Raw genomic sequence first — 17,755 nt, 5'->3', positions numbered from 1 at the left:
GGCTCAAGGGATCCTCCCACCCCAGCCTCCCAAAATGCTGCAAAGTACCTGGCCTATAAAATTTTTTTTTTTCTTTTTTGAGAAAAGATTAACCAAGGCCAGGCATGGTGGCTCACTCCTGTAATCTCAGTACTGTGAGAGGCTGACAAGGGAGGATCACTTGAGCCAGGAGTTCTAGACCAGCCTGGGCAACATGGTAAGACTGTCTCTACAAAAAATAAAACATTAGCTGGGCATAGTGGTACATGCCTGTAGTCCTAGCTACTTGGGAGGCTGAGGTGGGAGGATTGCTTGAGCCTGAGAGATTGCAGTGAGCTGTGATTGTGCCATTGCAACAGAGAGAAGCAGAGAGAGGCAATAGAGAGAGACCCTGTATTTAAAAAAAAAAAAAAAAAAAGGCTGGGTATGGTGGCTCACACCTGTAATCCAAGCACTTTGGGAACCCGAGGCAGGCGGAACACCTGAGGTCAGGAGTTTGAAACCAGCCTGGCCAACATAGTGAAACCCTGTTTCTACTAAAAATACAAAAATTAGCCCAGTGTGGTGGCGGGCTCCTGTAATCCCAGCTACTCAGGAGGCTGAGGCAGGAGAATCACTTGAACCCAGGAGGTGGAGGTTGCAGTGAGCGAAGATTGCACCATGGCACTTCAGCCTGGGCAACAGAGCAATACTCAATACTCCATCTAAAAAATGAGAAACTTTTTTCTCCTAGATATTAATATTTTAATGCTTGGAAAATAATACAGAGTTTTACTTTTTTCATTCATTTTGATAATCTTGCTAAAGGAATTTTTTTTTTTGCCTCCAATATGTGACTAGTTTAGAACTGTGATCTAATGATTTCTTCCCTGTTACGATGTTTCTTACGATATGGTGGTATAGCTATCTTAGTGCATAAATGTCTATAAGGCAAGTGCACCAACTCTCTTTAGCTAGCAAATAATGTCATATATAGGTTGAGTACTGCACAGCTTTCAATCTGTTTTACATTGAACTTTTATAAGGAGTGGCAAATGACCAGAACTAAAAACACAACCTACTAGTATCACGAAGTTAATTTTTAAATTTCACTTCCAGAGTCTGTGCTGAAGCTGATTTATAGCCAACGTATACTCCTACAGTTTTATGTACATTCGACAGCTCTGGACAATGGAAATAATGGATATAGATATTTAAGATGTTTAGCTGCAGGGAAGAGAAATCTACTTCAGTCACCTCCAGAAAGATGTGGTTTCTGGTGAGGATGCTTATGAAAATGAACTGAACTTGAAGGGCTTGGGCTCTGAGGCAGGCTGGCACTGGGGGCCAGTCTTTCTTGAGTCTTCTTTTCTTTTTTTTGGGACAGAGTCTCACTCTGTCACCCAGGCTAGAGTGCAGTGGTGTGATCTCGGCCCACTGCAACCTCTGCCTCCCAGGTTTAAGCGATTCTCCTGCCTCAGCCTCCCGAGTAGCTAGGATTACAGGCATGTGCTGCCACATCCAGCTAATTTTTGTATTTTTCCTAGAGATGGGGTTTCACCATGTTGGCCAGGCTGCTCTCAAACTCCTGACCTTGTGATCCACCCACCTCGGCCTCCCAAAGTTCTGGGATTACAGGCGTGAGCCACCGCACCTGGCCTCTTGAATCTTGGTTTCTTTCTGATTACCTGTTCAGTTCTCCTCTATTAACCAGCATCCCGTGTCTTTTCAATGCTTTCTTCCTCTTCATAATTTTTACTTGCAAGTGGCTTCAACTCATCATGGCCCCAACACAGTCCTGTGGCATTTGTGATCCCAATGCCACCCATTCCCTTAGTCTCCCGAGTCTATTGAGCAGAGAGGAACCTGACTCACCCTGTTCCTTTTGGGACTAGGTTGTAAGTACTTGGCCAGGCAATGGATTATTTGTCCTTGGGTCAGGTGTCCACCTCTGATCCAAATCACTTTGGCCTGGGGTTGTGGTGGAAACATGTAGGAAAGAACCTGATTGCTTAGGCAACAAGATAGATTCTCTTGGAAGGGCGTGTGGGCAAATCAGATAGTGATTGGCATCTTTAAAACAAGGACCTTAAGTTGTGTTTTAGGATTCTGGATCATCATTATTATCACACTCAAACACTCAAATCATTACACTAGTCATGTGTCAATGATGGGGACAGGTTCTGAGAAATCCGGTGATTTCGTCATTGTGTGCACATCGGAGAGTCTGCTTACGCAAACTCAGATAGTATAGCCTACTGCACACCTAGGCTAGATGGTGTAGCCTATTGCTCCTAGGCTACAAACCTGTACGGCATGTTACTGTACTGAATATTGTAGGCAATTGTAACACAATGGTGTTTGTGTATCTGAACATAGAAAAGGTAGAGTAAAAATATTGTATAAAAAGTAAAAAGTGGTTATCTTTTATACCATAAATTGAGCCTGCAGGACTGAAAGTTGCTCTGGGGGAGTCACTGAGTGAGTGGTGAGTGAATGTGAAAGCCTAGGACATTACTGTACACTACTGTAGATTTTATAAACACTATACTTAGGCTACACTAAATTTATTTTTAAAAGTTTTTCTTCAGACCATTCTGGCCAACATGGTGAAACCCGGTCTCTACTAAAAAACTACAAAAAAGGTGTGGTGGCGCGTGCCTGTAGTCCCAGCTACTCGGGAGGCTGAGGCAGGAGAATTGCTTGAACCCAGGAGGCAAAGGTTGCAGTGAGCCAAGATCACACCATTGTACTCCAGCCTGGGCAACAAGAGCAAAACTCCATCTCAAAAAAAAAAAAAAAGTTTTTCTTCAATAATAAATTAACCTTAGCTTACTGTAAGTTTTTATTTTAAAACTTTTACATTTTTAAGTCTTTTGTAATAACACAGCTTAAACACAAACACATTGTACAGCTGTACAAAAATATTTTCTTCACATCTTTATAAGATTTTTTCTATTAAAATTTTTTATGTTTTACTTTGTTAACTTTTTGTTAAAAAGTGAGACACAAACACATATATTAGCCTAGGCCTACACAGGGTCAGGATCATCAACATCACTCTTTCCCACCTCCATATCTTGTCCCGTGGGAAGGTCACAATGCCTTCTTCTGGAATACCTCCTGAAGGACCTGCCTGAGGCTGTTTTCAGTTAACTTTTTTTTTTTTTGGAGGCAGAGTCTTGCTGTGTTGCCCAGGCTGGAGTCCAGTGGCACAATCTTGGCTCACTGCAACCTCCACCTGCCAGGTTCAAGGAATTCTCTGCCTCAGCCTCCTGAGTAGCTGGGATTATGGGTGCACACCACCACGCCCGGCTAATTTTTGTATTTTTAATAGAGACAGGGATTCACCATGTTGGTAAGGCTGGTCTCAAACTCTTGACCTCGTAATCCACCCACCTCAGCCTCCCAAAGTGCTGGGATTACAGGTGTGGGCCACTGCGCCCGGCCGTTTTTTTGTTTTGTTTTGTTTTGTTTTGTTTTTGTTTTTTTTAGTAAGTAGAAGGAGTATACTCTAAAATAACAGGCTGAGCACGGTGGTGCACACCTGTAATCTTAGCACTTAGGAAGGCCAAGGCAGGTGGATTGTTTGAGCTCAGGAGTTTGAGACCAGTGTGGGCAACATGGCAAGACTCCATCTCTACAGAAAATACAAAATTTAGCTGGGCATGGTGGCTTGCACCTGTGGTCCCAGCTACTCAGGAGGCTAAGTTGGGAGGATTGCTTGAGTGACTGGCAGCACAGTAGATTTGTTTACATCAACATCACCAAACACATAAGTAATGTGTTGATGATGTCACTAGGTGATAGGAATTTTTCAACTTCATTGTAATCTTATGAGACCACCATTGTATACGTGATCTGTGGTTGACTGAAATATGGTTATACGACCCTTCTCTGTGTTCTTATACTGTAGTTAACCAAGTAACAGTGTCCATTAATACATTTTAAAAGGACATTTTCAACAAGACTTGAAAGATGCCTTTCCTGACATCATTTTCTTGGTTCCCTTTTTACCTCTTTGATTTCTTCTCAGTCATTTCTGTGGACTTTTGTTCCTTTGTCTATCTTGTTAACCATCTGGTTTATCCAGAGGTCCTGTCATCACCTATATAAACTCTCCCTCAATCACAACCACTCTCCTACATTGTTATTGAATAAATGAATGAATGACTCTTAAATCTTTATCTTAAGTTCTACATCCTCTGTGCTCCGAATGTTATCCAAATGCTTGCTAAAATGTCATAAAGGTACCTACGATTTATTTAGTTATTTTGAGACAGGGTCTTTCTCTGTCACCCAGGCTGGAGTGCAGTGGCACAATCTCAGCTCACTGTAGCCTTGACCTCCTGGGCTCAGGTGATCCTCCCACCTCAGCCTCCCAAGTAGCTGGGACCACAGGCGTGTGCCACCATGCCCAGCTAATTTTTTATAGTTTTGGTAGAGATGGGGTTGAGCCATGTTGCCCAGAGTAGTCTCCTGAGCTCAGGCAATCTGCCTGCCTTGGCCTCCCAAAATGCTGGGATTACAGGTATGAGCCACCATGCCTAGTCGGTACCTAAAATTTATAAATGAACTCAAATTTTCTTCTTTCTCTTTCTGCTGGCCTCCTCTGCCTTCCACACCTGCCCTCTCTCCATCCCATTCTCTGTACAGGCTGATGCTGCCTTTGCCATTTCAATACCTCGAGCCTAAAAAGTGGGAGTTTCCCTTTTCCTCCCTTTCCCTAGCTAATACTAAATCCCAGCCTATTCTGTTTCCTAAATATATAATCTGTTTCCACTATTACATCCCTATTAGTACTGCTTTAGTTCAGGCTCCATGCTAAGGTTAAGTGCATGAGTTTTGCAGCCAGACATACTTGAGTTTAAATCCTGGCTCACATTCACTGGCTTTCAAACCCTAGGCAAGTTACTCAACCTCTCTAAACCATCAATCCTCAAACTTGGCTACACATGGGAACCACCTGTGGAGCTTAAATAAAGTACTGGCCAGGTGCAGTGGCTCATGCCTGTAATCCCAGCAGTTTGGGAAGCTGAAGTGGGCAGATCACTTAAGGTCAGGAGTTTGAGACCACCCTGGCCAACATGGTGAAAACCCATCTCTACTAATAATACAAAAATCAGCTGGACATGGTGGTGCTGAGATCGCACCATTGCTGGGTGACAGAGTGAAACTATTTCAAAAAAATAATAGAAAAAGAAAAAGAAAATTACTGATGCTTGGTCCAACTTCAAGGCTCCTGATTTCACTGGAGCGGAAAGAGGCTTAAGCATTGGGAGTTTAAAAAGTCTCCCCTCGGGGAGCTCTCCTTTATCTCTACTGGATAAAGTTGAAGCCTCTTCTTGTGCTGTCTCTATTAGCTTTGTCTCCTATGTCCCTCCCTTTCAATAACAGAACTACTTAGAGTTTATGCATAAAACCTTCCTGTCTGTCACCCCCAAGCCTTTGCTCACCTGATCCTTCTGCCTGGAATGTCCTGTTTGCACTCTCTCAGGGGGCTCTTCCCCAGTCTGTGTCTTCTCCAGGCTAATTCTTAGTCATCCTTCATCTTTCAAGACTCAACTCAGATATAACCTACTTCGTTTGGGATGTCTTCCTGACCCATCTGTGCAAACCTCATTCTTACTCTAACATGTTGAATTGTAGTTTCTGTCTCTCCCACTCGACTCTTTGAGTTCAAGGCTGAAAATCAAAGGTTCTCCAATTTTATTGAAATGAAACAGGTTCAACACAATTCTTGCTTTCCTATGAAGCCATACTTATGTCTACTTTAGCCCAAATTCATTTCCTTCTCTTCTGTAGTCCTAAAGCACTTGGGAATTGTATCATCTCTAACCTGTGGGTTCTAAGTGACTAAAGGACAGAAACCTTGTTGTATTCTTTAGACCTTCCCCAAAGCACCTAACAAGTGTTAACTTATAGTGTTGCTTAAAAATGCTCATTGGTTGCTGGAAGCAAATAAAGTTTAGAGAGCTCATCAAGGAGAGTGCATAAAAATATTAAATGGGGCTGGGCATAGTGGCTCATTCCTGTAATCCCAGCACTTCGGAAGATAGAGGTGTGAGAATCGCTTGAGCCCAGGAGTTTAAAACCAAGACCAGCCTGGGCAATAAAGCAAGACCCTGTGTCTATTTAAAAAAAAAAAAAAAATATATATATATATATATATATGTGTGTGTGTGTGTGTGTGTGTGTGTGTGTGTATACACACAGAATTTTTATATATAGTTATTCAAAATAGATTTTCCATTTTATATATGTGCACACACATATATAATATATACTACATATTATATATATAGTGGAAAAATCTATTTTGAAAAGCTATAAAGATCTATTACTACTTGTCCAATACAATAGCTACTAACCACATTTGGTTATTAGCACTTGAAATGTGGCTGGTGCAATTGAGGAACTGAATTTTAAGTTTTAATTAATTTTAATTAATTTAAGTTGAAAACTGATAATTGATTTAATTGTTGGAGCCCTTTTAAGTATGTTTGAAATGACCTGGATATGTGAATCTTTTTTTTTTTTTTTTTTTTTTTTGAGGCAGGTCTTGCTCTGTTGGTCAGGCTGGAGTGCAGTGGTGTGACCATAGCTGGCTCCAGCCTCCCCTCCTGTGCTCAAGCAATTCTTCCATGTCAGCCTCAGTCAAGTAGGTGGAACTACAGGTGTGAGTCACCACGCACAGCTAATTTTTTAATTTTTTGTAGAGACAAGGTCTCACTATGTTGCCCTGGCTGGTCTGAAATTCCTGGGCTCAAGTGATCCTCCCACTTTGGCCTCCCAAAGTTTTGGAATTATAGATGTGAGCCATGGCGTCTGGCCTGAATCTACTTTTTAAACTGTCAACTTCATGAAATCTAAGTATAGATCAAGATTTTCCGGTGAAAAGTTAGCATCTAAATTGAGGTGTCCTGTAAGTACAAAATAAACACTGAATTTCAAAGACTTAGGTATAATTTTAAAATGCAAAATACATCATTAATCATTTTATATTGATTAATGTTATAATTATGATATTTTGGATATATTGATTTAGGTAAAATAAATTACTAAAATTAATTTTACCTGATTTTACTGCTAGAAAATTTAAAATTACATGTGTGGCTTGAATTATATTTCTATTGGAGAGAGCTGACCTATTCCAATAGATAGGCTTTGCTTTTTGATAATTATTATAAGAACTGAATTTCAACTCTCTCTCTCTTTTTTTTTTTTTTTTTTTTTTGAGATGGAGTTTTACTCTTGTCACCCAGACTGGAGTGCAATGGTGCAATCTTGGCTCACTGCAACCTCTGCCTCCTGGGTTCAAGTGATTCTCCTGCCTCAGCCTCCCGAGTAGCAGGGATTACAGGTGCCCGCCACCATGTCCAGCTAATTTTTTGTAGTTTTAGTAGAGATTGGGTTTCACTGTGTTGACCAGGCTGGTCTTGAACTCTTGACCTCAAGTGATCCACCCACCTTGGCCTCCTAAAGTGCTGGGATTACAGGCATGAGCCATTGCACCCAGCCCACCCTCTCATTTTCTAAGACAGTTTTTAGTAACTAGTGGTGATTTTACAGATAATTAAGTAGGATTATCTCTTTTGAACTCTTTTTTTCTCAATGCAGATCATAATCTACCTTCTCAGCCCAAGGAGCATAGCATTGGTCAGAAGCATCACCAGGAGGAAATAATTCACAAGTTGGCCATGCAGCTGAGACACATTGGGGACAGTATTGATCATAGGATGGTTCGAGAGGTGAGGCTTCAGTTTCCCCAGCCAGGGCCTGTCAGGTAGGAGGAAAGAGCAAACAAAACCACAGCTGCCAAGTGTCTGAGATGCCCAGGAATTATCAGAATTAATGGATTAATACTGTCTGGATTACCACATATTAGATCTAAATATTGTGAACCTGAGCCAAAGCTGGCATTTAATCTCATACTTGTTACTCAGACTGTGGTCTGTGGACTGGCAGCATCAGCATCACTTGGTTAGATGTGTAAGATCTGAGACTCCAGCCCACACAATCAGAATCAGAATCTACCTTTTTATGCATTCCTCAGGGGATTTGTGTGATCACATGCGCTCTGTGACAGACGGGGTGGCGGACCCCTCAGAGCCCAGTTTCTTGCTCTTAGATTCAACTATCCTGTGAAGCTTTCTTGGTGCAGCTTCCACCATGCTGTCCTCCACCATGCATGCCACAGGGAGTGCCGTGTCCTCTTTTATACTCAGGTCCAAATGTGGACAACACACAGCCTTTTCCTCAGATAAAACATCCTGGAGACAAAACATGGATGGGAGATCCCAACAATAATGCTATAAAAGCAAGAGGGGGCTCATGCCTGTAATCCCAGCACTTTGGGAGGCCAAGGTGGACAGATCACTTGAGGTCAGGAGTTCGAGACCAGCCTGGCCAACATGGTGAAACCCCATCTCTACTGAAAAACACAAAAATTAGTCACGCATGGTGGCACACACCTATAGTCCCAGCTACTCGGGAGGCTGAGGCAGGAGAATCTCTTAAATCTGGGAGGCAGAGGTTGCAGTGAGCCGAGATTGTGCCACTGCACTCCAGCCTGGGTGACAGAGTGAGACTGTCCCAAAAAATAAAAATAAAATAAAATAAAGCAAGAGAGAAATAAAGAGAAAATAAACATAGAGAACATAGGCAATCAAATAAATATTTGATAGGCCAATTTCATTCCAACAAATATTTATTGAATGCCAGACTCAGTTCCACGCATTGGTGGCTACAGCAGTGAGCAGCAGTCTCATAGAAATGATGTGGGGAGGGAGCAGATAACAAGGCAGATGAACAGTAAACAGCCAAGTCAGACAGGGATGTGAGCTCCATGCAGGATCAGGGCACACTGATTGATGGACAGTGACTTCCTATAGGCTGTCGGGGAAGGCGTCTCTGGGAAGGTGATATTTAAGCAGATACTGGAAATGAGGGAGCTAGCCATGGGAACACCTGGAGTGGGAAAGTGTTCCAGGCAGAGGGAACAGCCAGTGCAAAGCCCGGCCCCACCAATCTACGTTGTGTCTCTGTGGATTTGTCTATTCTGGACATTTTATATAAGTGGAGTAACACAATATGGAACTTTGTGTATGGCTTCTTTCACTTAACATACTTTTTTCAAGGCTTATCCATGTTGTAGCATGTATCAGTATTTTACTTTTTACAGTTGAATATTCTATTGTACAGATATACCGCATTTTGCTTATCCATTCACCAGTGGTTGGACATTTGGGTTGTTTCCACTTTGTGGCTGTTATGAATAATGATGCTATGAACATTTGTATATAAGTTTTTGTGTAGAAATGTTTTTAATTCTTTTGGGTACATACCTAGGAATGGAATTGCTGGGTCATGTGACATCTCTGTGTTTCACTTTTTGAGGAACTTTCAGACTGTTTTCCAAGGTGGCTACACTATTATACACTGTGGTCCACCAGCAGAGTATGAGGGTTCCAGTTTCTACACATCTTTGCCAACATTTGTTATTAACTATCTTTTTGATTATCGCCATCCTAGTGGGTATGAAGTGTATCTCATTGTGTTTTTGATTTGCATTTCTCTGATGAATAATATGCATCTTTACATATGCTTATTGGTCATTTTTCTCTTTGAAGAAATGTCTATTCATATCCTTGCCCATTTTAATTGACTACTTATCTTTTTATCATTATATGAGTCTTTTTTTTTTTTTTTGAGGCAGGTTCTTGCTCTGTTGCCTAGTCTGGAGTGCAGTGCTGTGACCATAGCTCACACAGCCTTGAACTCCTGGGTTCAATTGATCCTCCCACCTCAGCCTCCTGAGTTGCTGGGACCACAGGCACGTGCCACCACACCTGGCTAATTTTTTAATTTTTATTTTATTTTATTTTTTTGTAGAGACAGGGCCTCACTATGTTGTCCAGGCTGGTCCTGGATTCCTGGGCTCAAATGATCTTCCTGCCTTGGCCTAGGAGTCATTTGTATATTCTGGATGTAAGTTTCTTATCAGATATATGATTTGCAAATATTATATCCCATTCCGTAGGTTGTCCTTTTACTTTATTGATAGCATTCTTTGAGGTACAAAAGTTTTAAATTTTGATGAAGTTCAATTTATCTACTTTTCTTTTTGTTGCTAGTGCTTTTGCTTTGGGTGTCACATTTATGTTTTCTTCTAAAGGCTTTTTAGTTTTAGTTGTTAAATTTAGGTCTTTGATCCATTTGAAATTAATTTTTGCATACATTTTAGTTGAGTCTGTCTTCCTTTTTTTTGCATATGGATATCCTGTTGTCCCAACATCATTTGGATTTTGTTGTTGTTTGTTTATTTGTTTGAGACGGGGTCTTGTTATGCTGCCCAGACTGGCCTCAAACTCCTGGGCTCAAGAGATCCTCCCACCTCAACCTCCCGAGGAGCTGGGACTATAGGTACATCTCACTGTGTCTGGAGTACCATTTGTTGAAAAGACGATTGTTTCCCTATAAATTGTTTTGGTGTTATGGGATCTTTGGGGTGTCAATTTTCTGGCCAGAAATCTCTGTGGCCATGGCATCTTTTCCCCAAGTTCTTGTCCTGCATCCAGGAAGAATGAGGTATGCAGACAAGTGAAGGGTAAACAAGACAAAGATGAGCTTTATTGAGTGTTACAACAGCTCAGAGGAGATCCGCAGTGGGTAGCTCCTCTCTGTAGGCAGGTTATCCATTGAGTGTTCAGTTCTCAGCAGAGAGGAGGCCCTGGAGAGAGTAGCTCCTCTTTGCAACTAGTCCTCCCAATGTCTGCAGCTCTCAGTGGAGAGGCGGCCCTAGAGAGGGTGGCTCCTCTCTGCCAGCAGGTCATCTCTGCAGCTGTTAGCAGAGAGGGCAGTTCCTCTCTGCAACTTGTTGTTGCCTCATCTCCAGCTATCAGCAGAGAGGGTAGCTTCTCTCTGCAGCTGATCATCCCATTGTCTCTCTACCCTCTTTGTCCTAAGGACGTCATCTGCCCTGCTCTGGCTGAGCCCAAGGCTTTTATGGACCTCAGAGGGGAGGCAGTGCATGCTGATTGGTCCATGGGTGGCCATGGGTGGGTCTGGAAGGGGCAACACCAGTACCCACTCTGGTCCACAGGACTGGTAGCCTAGCCCCCAGCCTTTAGACCCTCTCTGACCTGAAGGTGGGGTCTCACTGGGGACCCACTCCCTTCCACCCAGGAATCAATCTGCCTCTGGCACCATGAGGGACTTGGCCCCCACCCCTACTCAGAGATTGGAGCAGGCTCTGGGAGCAGAGAGAGGCCAGGCAGTGGGAACAGACACCCCTGAGCCTTCAAGGGTAGGGGTATGTCCTTCCTGGGGCCCCCAAGGGTGCAGGCTGCAGAGATGCCTGAGTCCTGCAACTGGGAGGGTGGCCAGAGTGTCACCCAGGGAGCTCCTGCCCCAACTCAGAAGAGGTGGGGCTCCCACTGGCTCCATGGAGCATGCGGCCCAAGCTGCACCTTCCTGCTGCAGCCAGTATGAGGGCAGCAGCCATTGCCATCATTGGCACCCTTGTTGAAAACCAATGGGCTGTAAATATGAGAGTTTCTTTCTGTACTCTCAGTTCTGTTCCACTGATCTGTATAGCTATCCTTATGCCTGCTCCAGCTTTTCTTGCAGAACTTTACAAAGCTGGTTTTGACCTAGACATTTGTTCTGTACTATAAACCTATAAACTTGCACTTTAGAATACCTTTTTTGTTGTTGTTTTTTTGACAGGGTCCCACTCTGTTGCCCAATTTGGAGTGCAGTGGCACTATCTCACTGTAGCCTCAACTTCCCAGGTTCAAGGAATCCTCCCACCTAGGCCTCCAGAGTAGCTGGGACCAAAGTTGCCCACCACCACACCTGGCTAATTTTTTTTGTATTTTTTTTGTAGAGACACAATTTCGCCACGTTGCCCAGCCTGGTCTCAAACTCCTGGGCTCAAGCAATCTCTGCGTCGGCCTCCCAAAGTGCTAGGATTACAGGCATGAGCCACTGCGCTCAGCCTAGAACACCTTTAAAAAGACCACAACACATTTAAAAAATAATAGTTTGAAAAATTCCAGCCGAGTGTGGTGGCCACAGTCCCAGCTACTCGGGAGGCTGAGGTGGGAGGATCACTTGAGCCTATGAGGTCAAGGCTGCAATAAGCTGTGATAGTGCCACTGCACTCCAGCCTGGGTAACAGAGTGAGACCCTGTCTCAAAAAAAAAAAAAAAAAAAAAAAAAAAAATCCTTCTAAGTTTGGCTCTGAAATGCTAAAGGCTTTGCTGCTTCGAAGTTCAAATCAAGGAAATTAACAGAATTTCAAGTCTGGCATGGTAACTTTCTTTCATATATAGTCATCATTTATTTACCTTTTGTACTCTGTTTAATCAAGCAGTCACATCGATTCTCTAGATGCCTTCCTGCCACTGATGTATTTAAAGAAACTTTTATTCTTGCTCTTGGAACTGCCTATCAAGCAGCTCATCAAGTTATATTTTTATATGCTAAATGGATTGTTGTTGAGCTGCCAAAGTTTTCCTCTCTTGTTCTTTTTACTTAAGCAAGTGCTCTGTCTTTTTCAAAAGTGTTCTGTGTTTCTCAAAATAACATCTTTTAGGCTGGGCACAGTGGCTCACACCTGTAATCCCAGCACGTTAGGAGGCTGAGGCCAGGAGTTTGAGTCCAGCCTGGGCAACATAGTGAGACCCTGTCTCTACAAAACAATTTTTTAAAAAATTAGCCAGGTGTGGTGGTGTGTGCCTGTAGTCCAGCTACTTGGGAGGCTGAGGTGGGAGGATTGCTTGAGCCCAGGAATTCGAGGCCTTAGTGAGCTATGATTGTGTCACTGCACTTCAACATGGGTGACAAAGAGAGACCCTGAATCTGAAAAAGGAAAAAAAAAAAATCTCTATTTTACCATTGAGTTGTGTGGGGTTTGGGTTCAAGTATGTTTTTTTAAATCCAGTTTTTTTTTTTTTTTTTTTTTTTTTAAGCCCGGGACATATACATTTCTAGATATAAAGCATGTTTTAAAATAGTTAGGCTTCTCATCACTTTTAGAATTTTAAATATGCCTTCGAAATTTTTCTCTCCTTCTGGGTTCTGGAAACTGCTCCCTCCCTGTCCTTACGCCCCTAGGAGTGGTGACAACTCTGTTGTCACTGGGTCTGGGTACTGCCCCATCCTCTGTGGTTTCTCCACACCTTTGTAGAGTCTCTCTATTTAACTCACCTTGAATTAGCCTAATTTGGGTGTGCCATCTGTTTCCTCTGGGAATCTGACTGATGTCATAATGCATAGGGAATTTCTCAGTTTGTTAGGAGGAAGGGAGGGAAACAAACATTTATTAAATTTTTTTCCAAGTACTATTTGAGACACTTTTTCATGTTTCATTTCATTCTCCCAGTAACCCTATGAACTGCTGTCACAGGTATTTCAGGAGAAGCAGTGGAGTTTCAGAGAGATTACAAAACTTATCAAAGGGCACTTAGCTTCTAAGTGACAAGACTGGAATTTAAATATATGAGCATCTGACTCAGTGTTCTATACTTTTTCTTGTCTGCCATGCTGAAAGGAAACTCATTCCATTTTCCTAGCTGATATCAACTATAAGAGGGAGAGAAAAACATTTATTGATTTTCAGTTACTAGCAGGACAAAGTCTAAGTTCCTTAGCCTACTGCTAATGGTTTTCCATTCCTTTCTCCATTCATTTCTTCAACTTTTATCAAGCACCTACTGTATGTCAGGCTCTGTTTAAGTACTGGAGATATGGGAGTGATCAAAGAGACAATATTCCTGATCTCACAGAGTTTGTAAGGGAGACAAACAGTATCTACACAAATAAAGTAGGTAGTTTATCAGATAGTGATACATGCTTTGGAGAAAAGTAAAGCAAGGAAAGGGATAAGGAGTGTTGGGGTTTGCAATTTTAAGTAGAGATGTTAAGGGAAGGCCTCACTGAGAAGGTGACTTTATTTTATTTTATTTATTTTATTTTGAGACAGTCTCACTCTGTCATCCAGGCTGGAATGCCGTGGAACAAAGTCATCACTGCAACCTCTGCCTCCCAGGTGCAAGCAATTATCATGCCTCAGCCTCCCGAGTAGCTGGGATTATAGGCATGCCACCACACCAGCTATTTTTGTATTTTTAGTACAGGGGTGTTTCACCATGTTGGCCAGGCTGGTCTCAAACTCCTGGGCTCAAGTGATCCACCAGCCTCGGCCTCCCAAAGTGCTCACAGGCGTGAGCCATAAAGAAGGTGACTTCTGAGGAAAACCTTGAAAGAAGCATGGGACTGAGCTGTGGGTATCGGGGAGGAGGCAGAGGATTGGAGGCAGGAGGACAGCAAAGCCCCTGGGGAAGGAATGCATCTCATGTGTTTGAAGAATGGCAAGGAGGCCAGTGTGGCTGAAGCTGAGTGAGGGAGAAAGTCATAAAAGATATGGTCAGGGCCGGGCATGGTGGCTCACGCCTGTAATCCTGGCACTTTGGGAGGCCGAGGAGGGCGGATCACCTGAGGTTGGGAGTTCTAGACTAGCCTGAACAACATGGAAAAACCCTGTCTCTACTAAAAATACAAAAAAAATTAGCTGGGCTTGGTGGTTCACGCCTGTAATCCTGGCTACACAGGAGGCTGAGGCAGGAGAATCGCTTGAACCTGGGAGGTGGAGGTTGTGGTGAGCGAGAGTGCGCCATTGCACTCCAGCCTGGGCTGCAAGAGCGAAAATCCATCTGAAAAAAAAAATCTATCTATCTATCTATCTATCTATCTATCTATCTATCTATCTATCTATCTGTGTATGGTCAGGGGTGGGTGGTGGGCAGATTAGGTAGGGCCTTGAGGTCACTACAAGGGCTTTTTTTCTAGTGAGGTGGCGCCATTGGAGGGCACTGAGCCGAGGAACCACATTTCAACAGTCCACAGAGGGAGCTGTGCTGAGAACAGACTGCAGGGGGCAGGCAGGGGGAGCATTTGTGTCTGACCCACAGTCTTTTTCTGATGTTCTGACATAAACAGTTGTTACTTTCTGCTCCAAAGTACTTAATATTCACCTCACCTCTTTGCCCATCTAAGTCCTAGACATTATTTACGGTTATTATTATTATTATTATTATTATTATTATTATTGAGACATGATCTCCCTCTGTTACCCAGGCTGGAGTGCTGTGCACAATCACAGCTCACTGCAGCCTCGACCTCCCAGGCACAGGTGATCCTCCCCACTCAGCCTCCTGAGTAGCTGGGACTACAGGTGTGTGCCACTATGCCTGGCTAATTTTTTCTAGAAATGAGGTTTCGCCATGTTGCCCAGGCTGGTCTCAAACTCCTGAGCTCAAGCCATTCACCTGCCTTGGCCTCCCAAAGTGCTGGGACTACAGGCGGGAGCCACCATGCCCAGTCTTCTCTCCATTCTTCTATCCTCAAGGCAAATTTGCTTACCCCTTTGAGAGGACTAAGAAAGTGTTTTGGGAAGCCAGGGGAATAGGTTATCAGCCCTGAAAAGGGTGTCCCAGTTTGCTGATGAGCCCCAATTTGTTGAGACCAGCCTAGGCAACATAGTGAGACCCTGTCTGCACAAAATATTTTTTAAAATTAGCCAGATGTGATGGCATGCATCTGTGGTCCTAGATACTGGGGAGGCCGAGGTGGGAGAATCTCTTGAGCCCAGAAGTTTGAAGCCAGATGGGAAAGATGGTCAGATAGGAAAATATGTCCAGAGGCAAACTTCCAAGGCGATGTGAGGATATGGCCATATGGAAGGTGCTGTCCTTCAGCTCATACTATTCATAAAGCAACCCAAGAAGCTTGTTTGCAGCATGGATTGAATTACTATTTTCCATTGGGTTGAATTTTTAACTTTGGATTATTCTATCACTTAAAAATAAAACCTTTCTGTCTCTTTTTTTCAAATAGGATCTTCAACAGGATGGCATAGATGCACTAGATGGTTTTGTCTTCTTTTTCTTTAGAAGAGTTCAGGTGTTGTTGCATTTTTTCTGGAACAACCATTTGCTGTAAAAGGAAAGTAAAGGTCAAGTTCTGCTTTCTTTTTACCCTCTGAGAAACATGAATCCCACTGGGACAGACAGGAAGAACACCCTTCTTCGTCTCCCATCACTGTTGGTCTACACCTGGTTTGTTGAAGAACTGCAGGCTCACGAGCCATTTGTCTCTTCGGAGGAACTAGCTATGAGATGTCTGCAATCACGTCATGATAAAGCCCAAGGAGTAAACCCCAGGAAGCCTTGCTGCCCAGAAAATGCCAGTGCTGTGGATGGTCCCAGGGCTCCTTGTGAAGAAACCTTGAACATTTCCTTCCAGGAATGAAAGAGAATCTCGTCCTCAAACTAAAGATCACAGAAATGGGCACTTTCTCCTGGGCCACTCCCTGGGCACCATGCCCTCTGGTGACCTGTTGGCTCCACTCTCGTTACTCATGTCCAGATCTGCAGTGACAGCTTCTCCTTCTCAGTGACATGTCACCTCCCTGCCCCAGTCCTGGCCCCAACTCTCTCTGGAAAATCGAAGTGAAACATTTGTCTCTAATACTCAAATCCAACATATGGTCCATCTCATCTACCTTCCCATTTCCATGCCTAGAGGCCCCACGACTACCACTAGCACCGTTGGGTGTTTCCTTCTCAGGCTCTGATTCTACAACATTTACGTTCTTGTCTCACCTTTGATCCTCTTACTCCTCTGTGACCCCCTTCAGGTCTTCCTTCAGCACTCCAGTGTTTTCCCATACCACTCAACCCTGCTCCAAGGTGTCTTTCCCTGCTCTGCCATCCTCTTTTAGGCTTGCCTGCTTAAAATTGGGAGTGCTTAGTCCTTAGCCAACAGTCCTGCCTTCTAGAAGAGTGTAAGACCTGACAGAGTTATGAATCCATCACAAGGCAAAAACTTCTCTGTTCCTATTGCTGGATGGTTTTTCTGTTATTGGTTGGTGGGCCCTTTGCCTGTTGAATGTATTTCACTCATTCTCTCCTGCACGCTCTGACGCAGTTCTTTCACCTCCATTCTTCTCCTTTTACGTTTTTGTCTACCTCATAGTCCCTCTCTCCCCTCCTTTAAAATAATTATAAATATTAAGAAGGTTTGTTGTTATAAATTAAAAGTTTATGTATCTTGAGCTCTTCATAGTAGTGTTATTTTTAAAAATTCTAAAACAGAAATAAATATTGTTATTTTATTAAGCATGAAACCCCTGTGCATATTTCTTTTTTTTTTTTTTGAGACGGAGTCTCGCTCTGTCGCCCAGGCTGGAGTGCAGTGGCCGGATCTCAGCTCACTGCAAGCTCCGCCTCCCGGGTTTACGCCATTCTCCTGCCTCAGCCTCCCGAGTAGCTGGGACTACAGGCGCCCGCCACCTCGCCCGGCTAGTTTTTTTGTATTTTTAGTAGAGACGGGGTTTCACCATGTTAGCCAGGATGGTCTCGATTTCCTGACCTTGTGATCCGCCCATCTCGGCCTCCCAAAGTGCTGGGATTACAGGCTTGAGCCACCGCGCCCGGCCTCCCTGTGCATATTTCTTTCTTGAAGGAGGAACCCCATGGCAGGGTCTAGCCACTTATTCCTGCTCATATTGGTTTGTAGACTTTGATTATACATACCATCAACTTTGTCCTTCCAAAGGGAAATGTCTCCATTTTTAGTCTGTCTCAGGCAGTGCCTATTTATTTCTATTACTACTTAGGTTCTGGCAGACTAGCCCTAAAACTTTCTTTTTATAATGTATTTTGAATAGGTTTTTATTTATATGATTCAAAAATCAAAACAAGGCCGGGCACAGTGGCTCACGCCTGTA

The 17,755-nt window shown here is 43.3% G+C and overlaps 2 protein-coding genes across 3 annotated transcripts in view; one reads left to right on the top strand and one right to left on the bottom strand.

Annotated features, from left to right (window-relative positions):
* The window catches only part of PXT1 (peroxisomal testis enriched protein 1), a 34,587-nt gene extending 17,435 nt beyond the window's left edge, over nt 1-17,152 (top strand). The window contains exons 3-4 of one of the 2 annotated variants that reach the window (XM_050787873.1): nt 7,579-7,709; nt 15,862-17,152. In XM_050787873.1, coding sequence (XP_050643830.1) covers nt 7,579-7,709; nt 15,862-15,966 — 236 coding nt within the window. In that variant the 3' untranslated portion in view covers nt 15,967-17,152. The remainder of the gene's footprint in view (nt 1-7,578; nt 7,710-15,861) is intronic. The other variant, XM_050787874.1, reaches the window with a different exon arrangement.
* The window catches only part of SRSF3 (serine and arginine rich splicing factor 3), a 400,608-nt gene that overhangs the window by 195,012 nt on the left and 187,841 nt on the right, over nt 1-17,755 (bottom strand). The window lies entirely within an intron of this gene.

This window comes from Macaca thibetana, chromosome 4, assembly GCF_024542745.1.
Source record: "Macaca thibetana thibetana isolate TM-01 chromosome 4, ASM2454274v1, whole genome shotgun sequence".
Lineage (NCBI taxonomy): Eukaryota > Metazoa > Chordata > Mammalia > Primates > Cercopithecidae > Macaca > Macaca thibetana.
The sequence above is the reverse complement of the archived record's forward strand: the minus strand, read 5'-3'. Positions and strand labels throughout refer to the sequence as shown.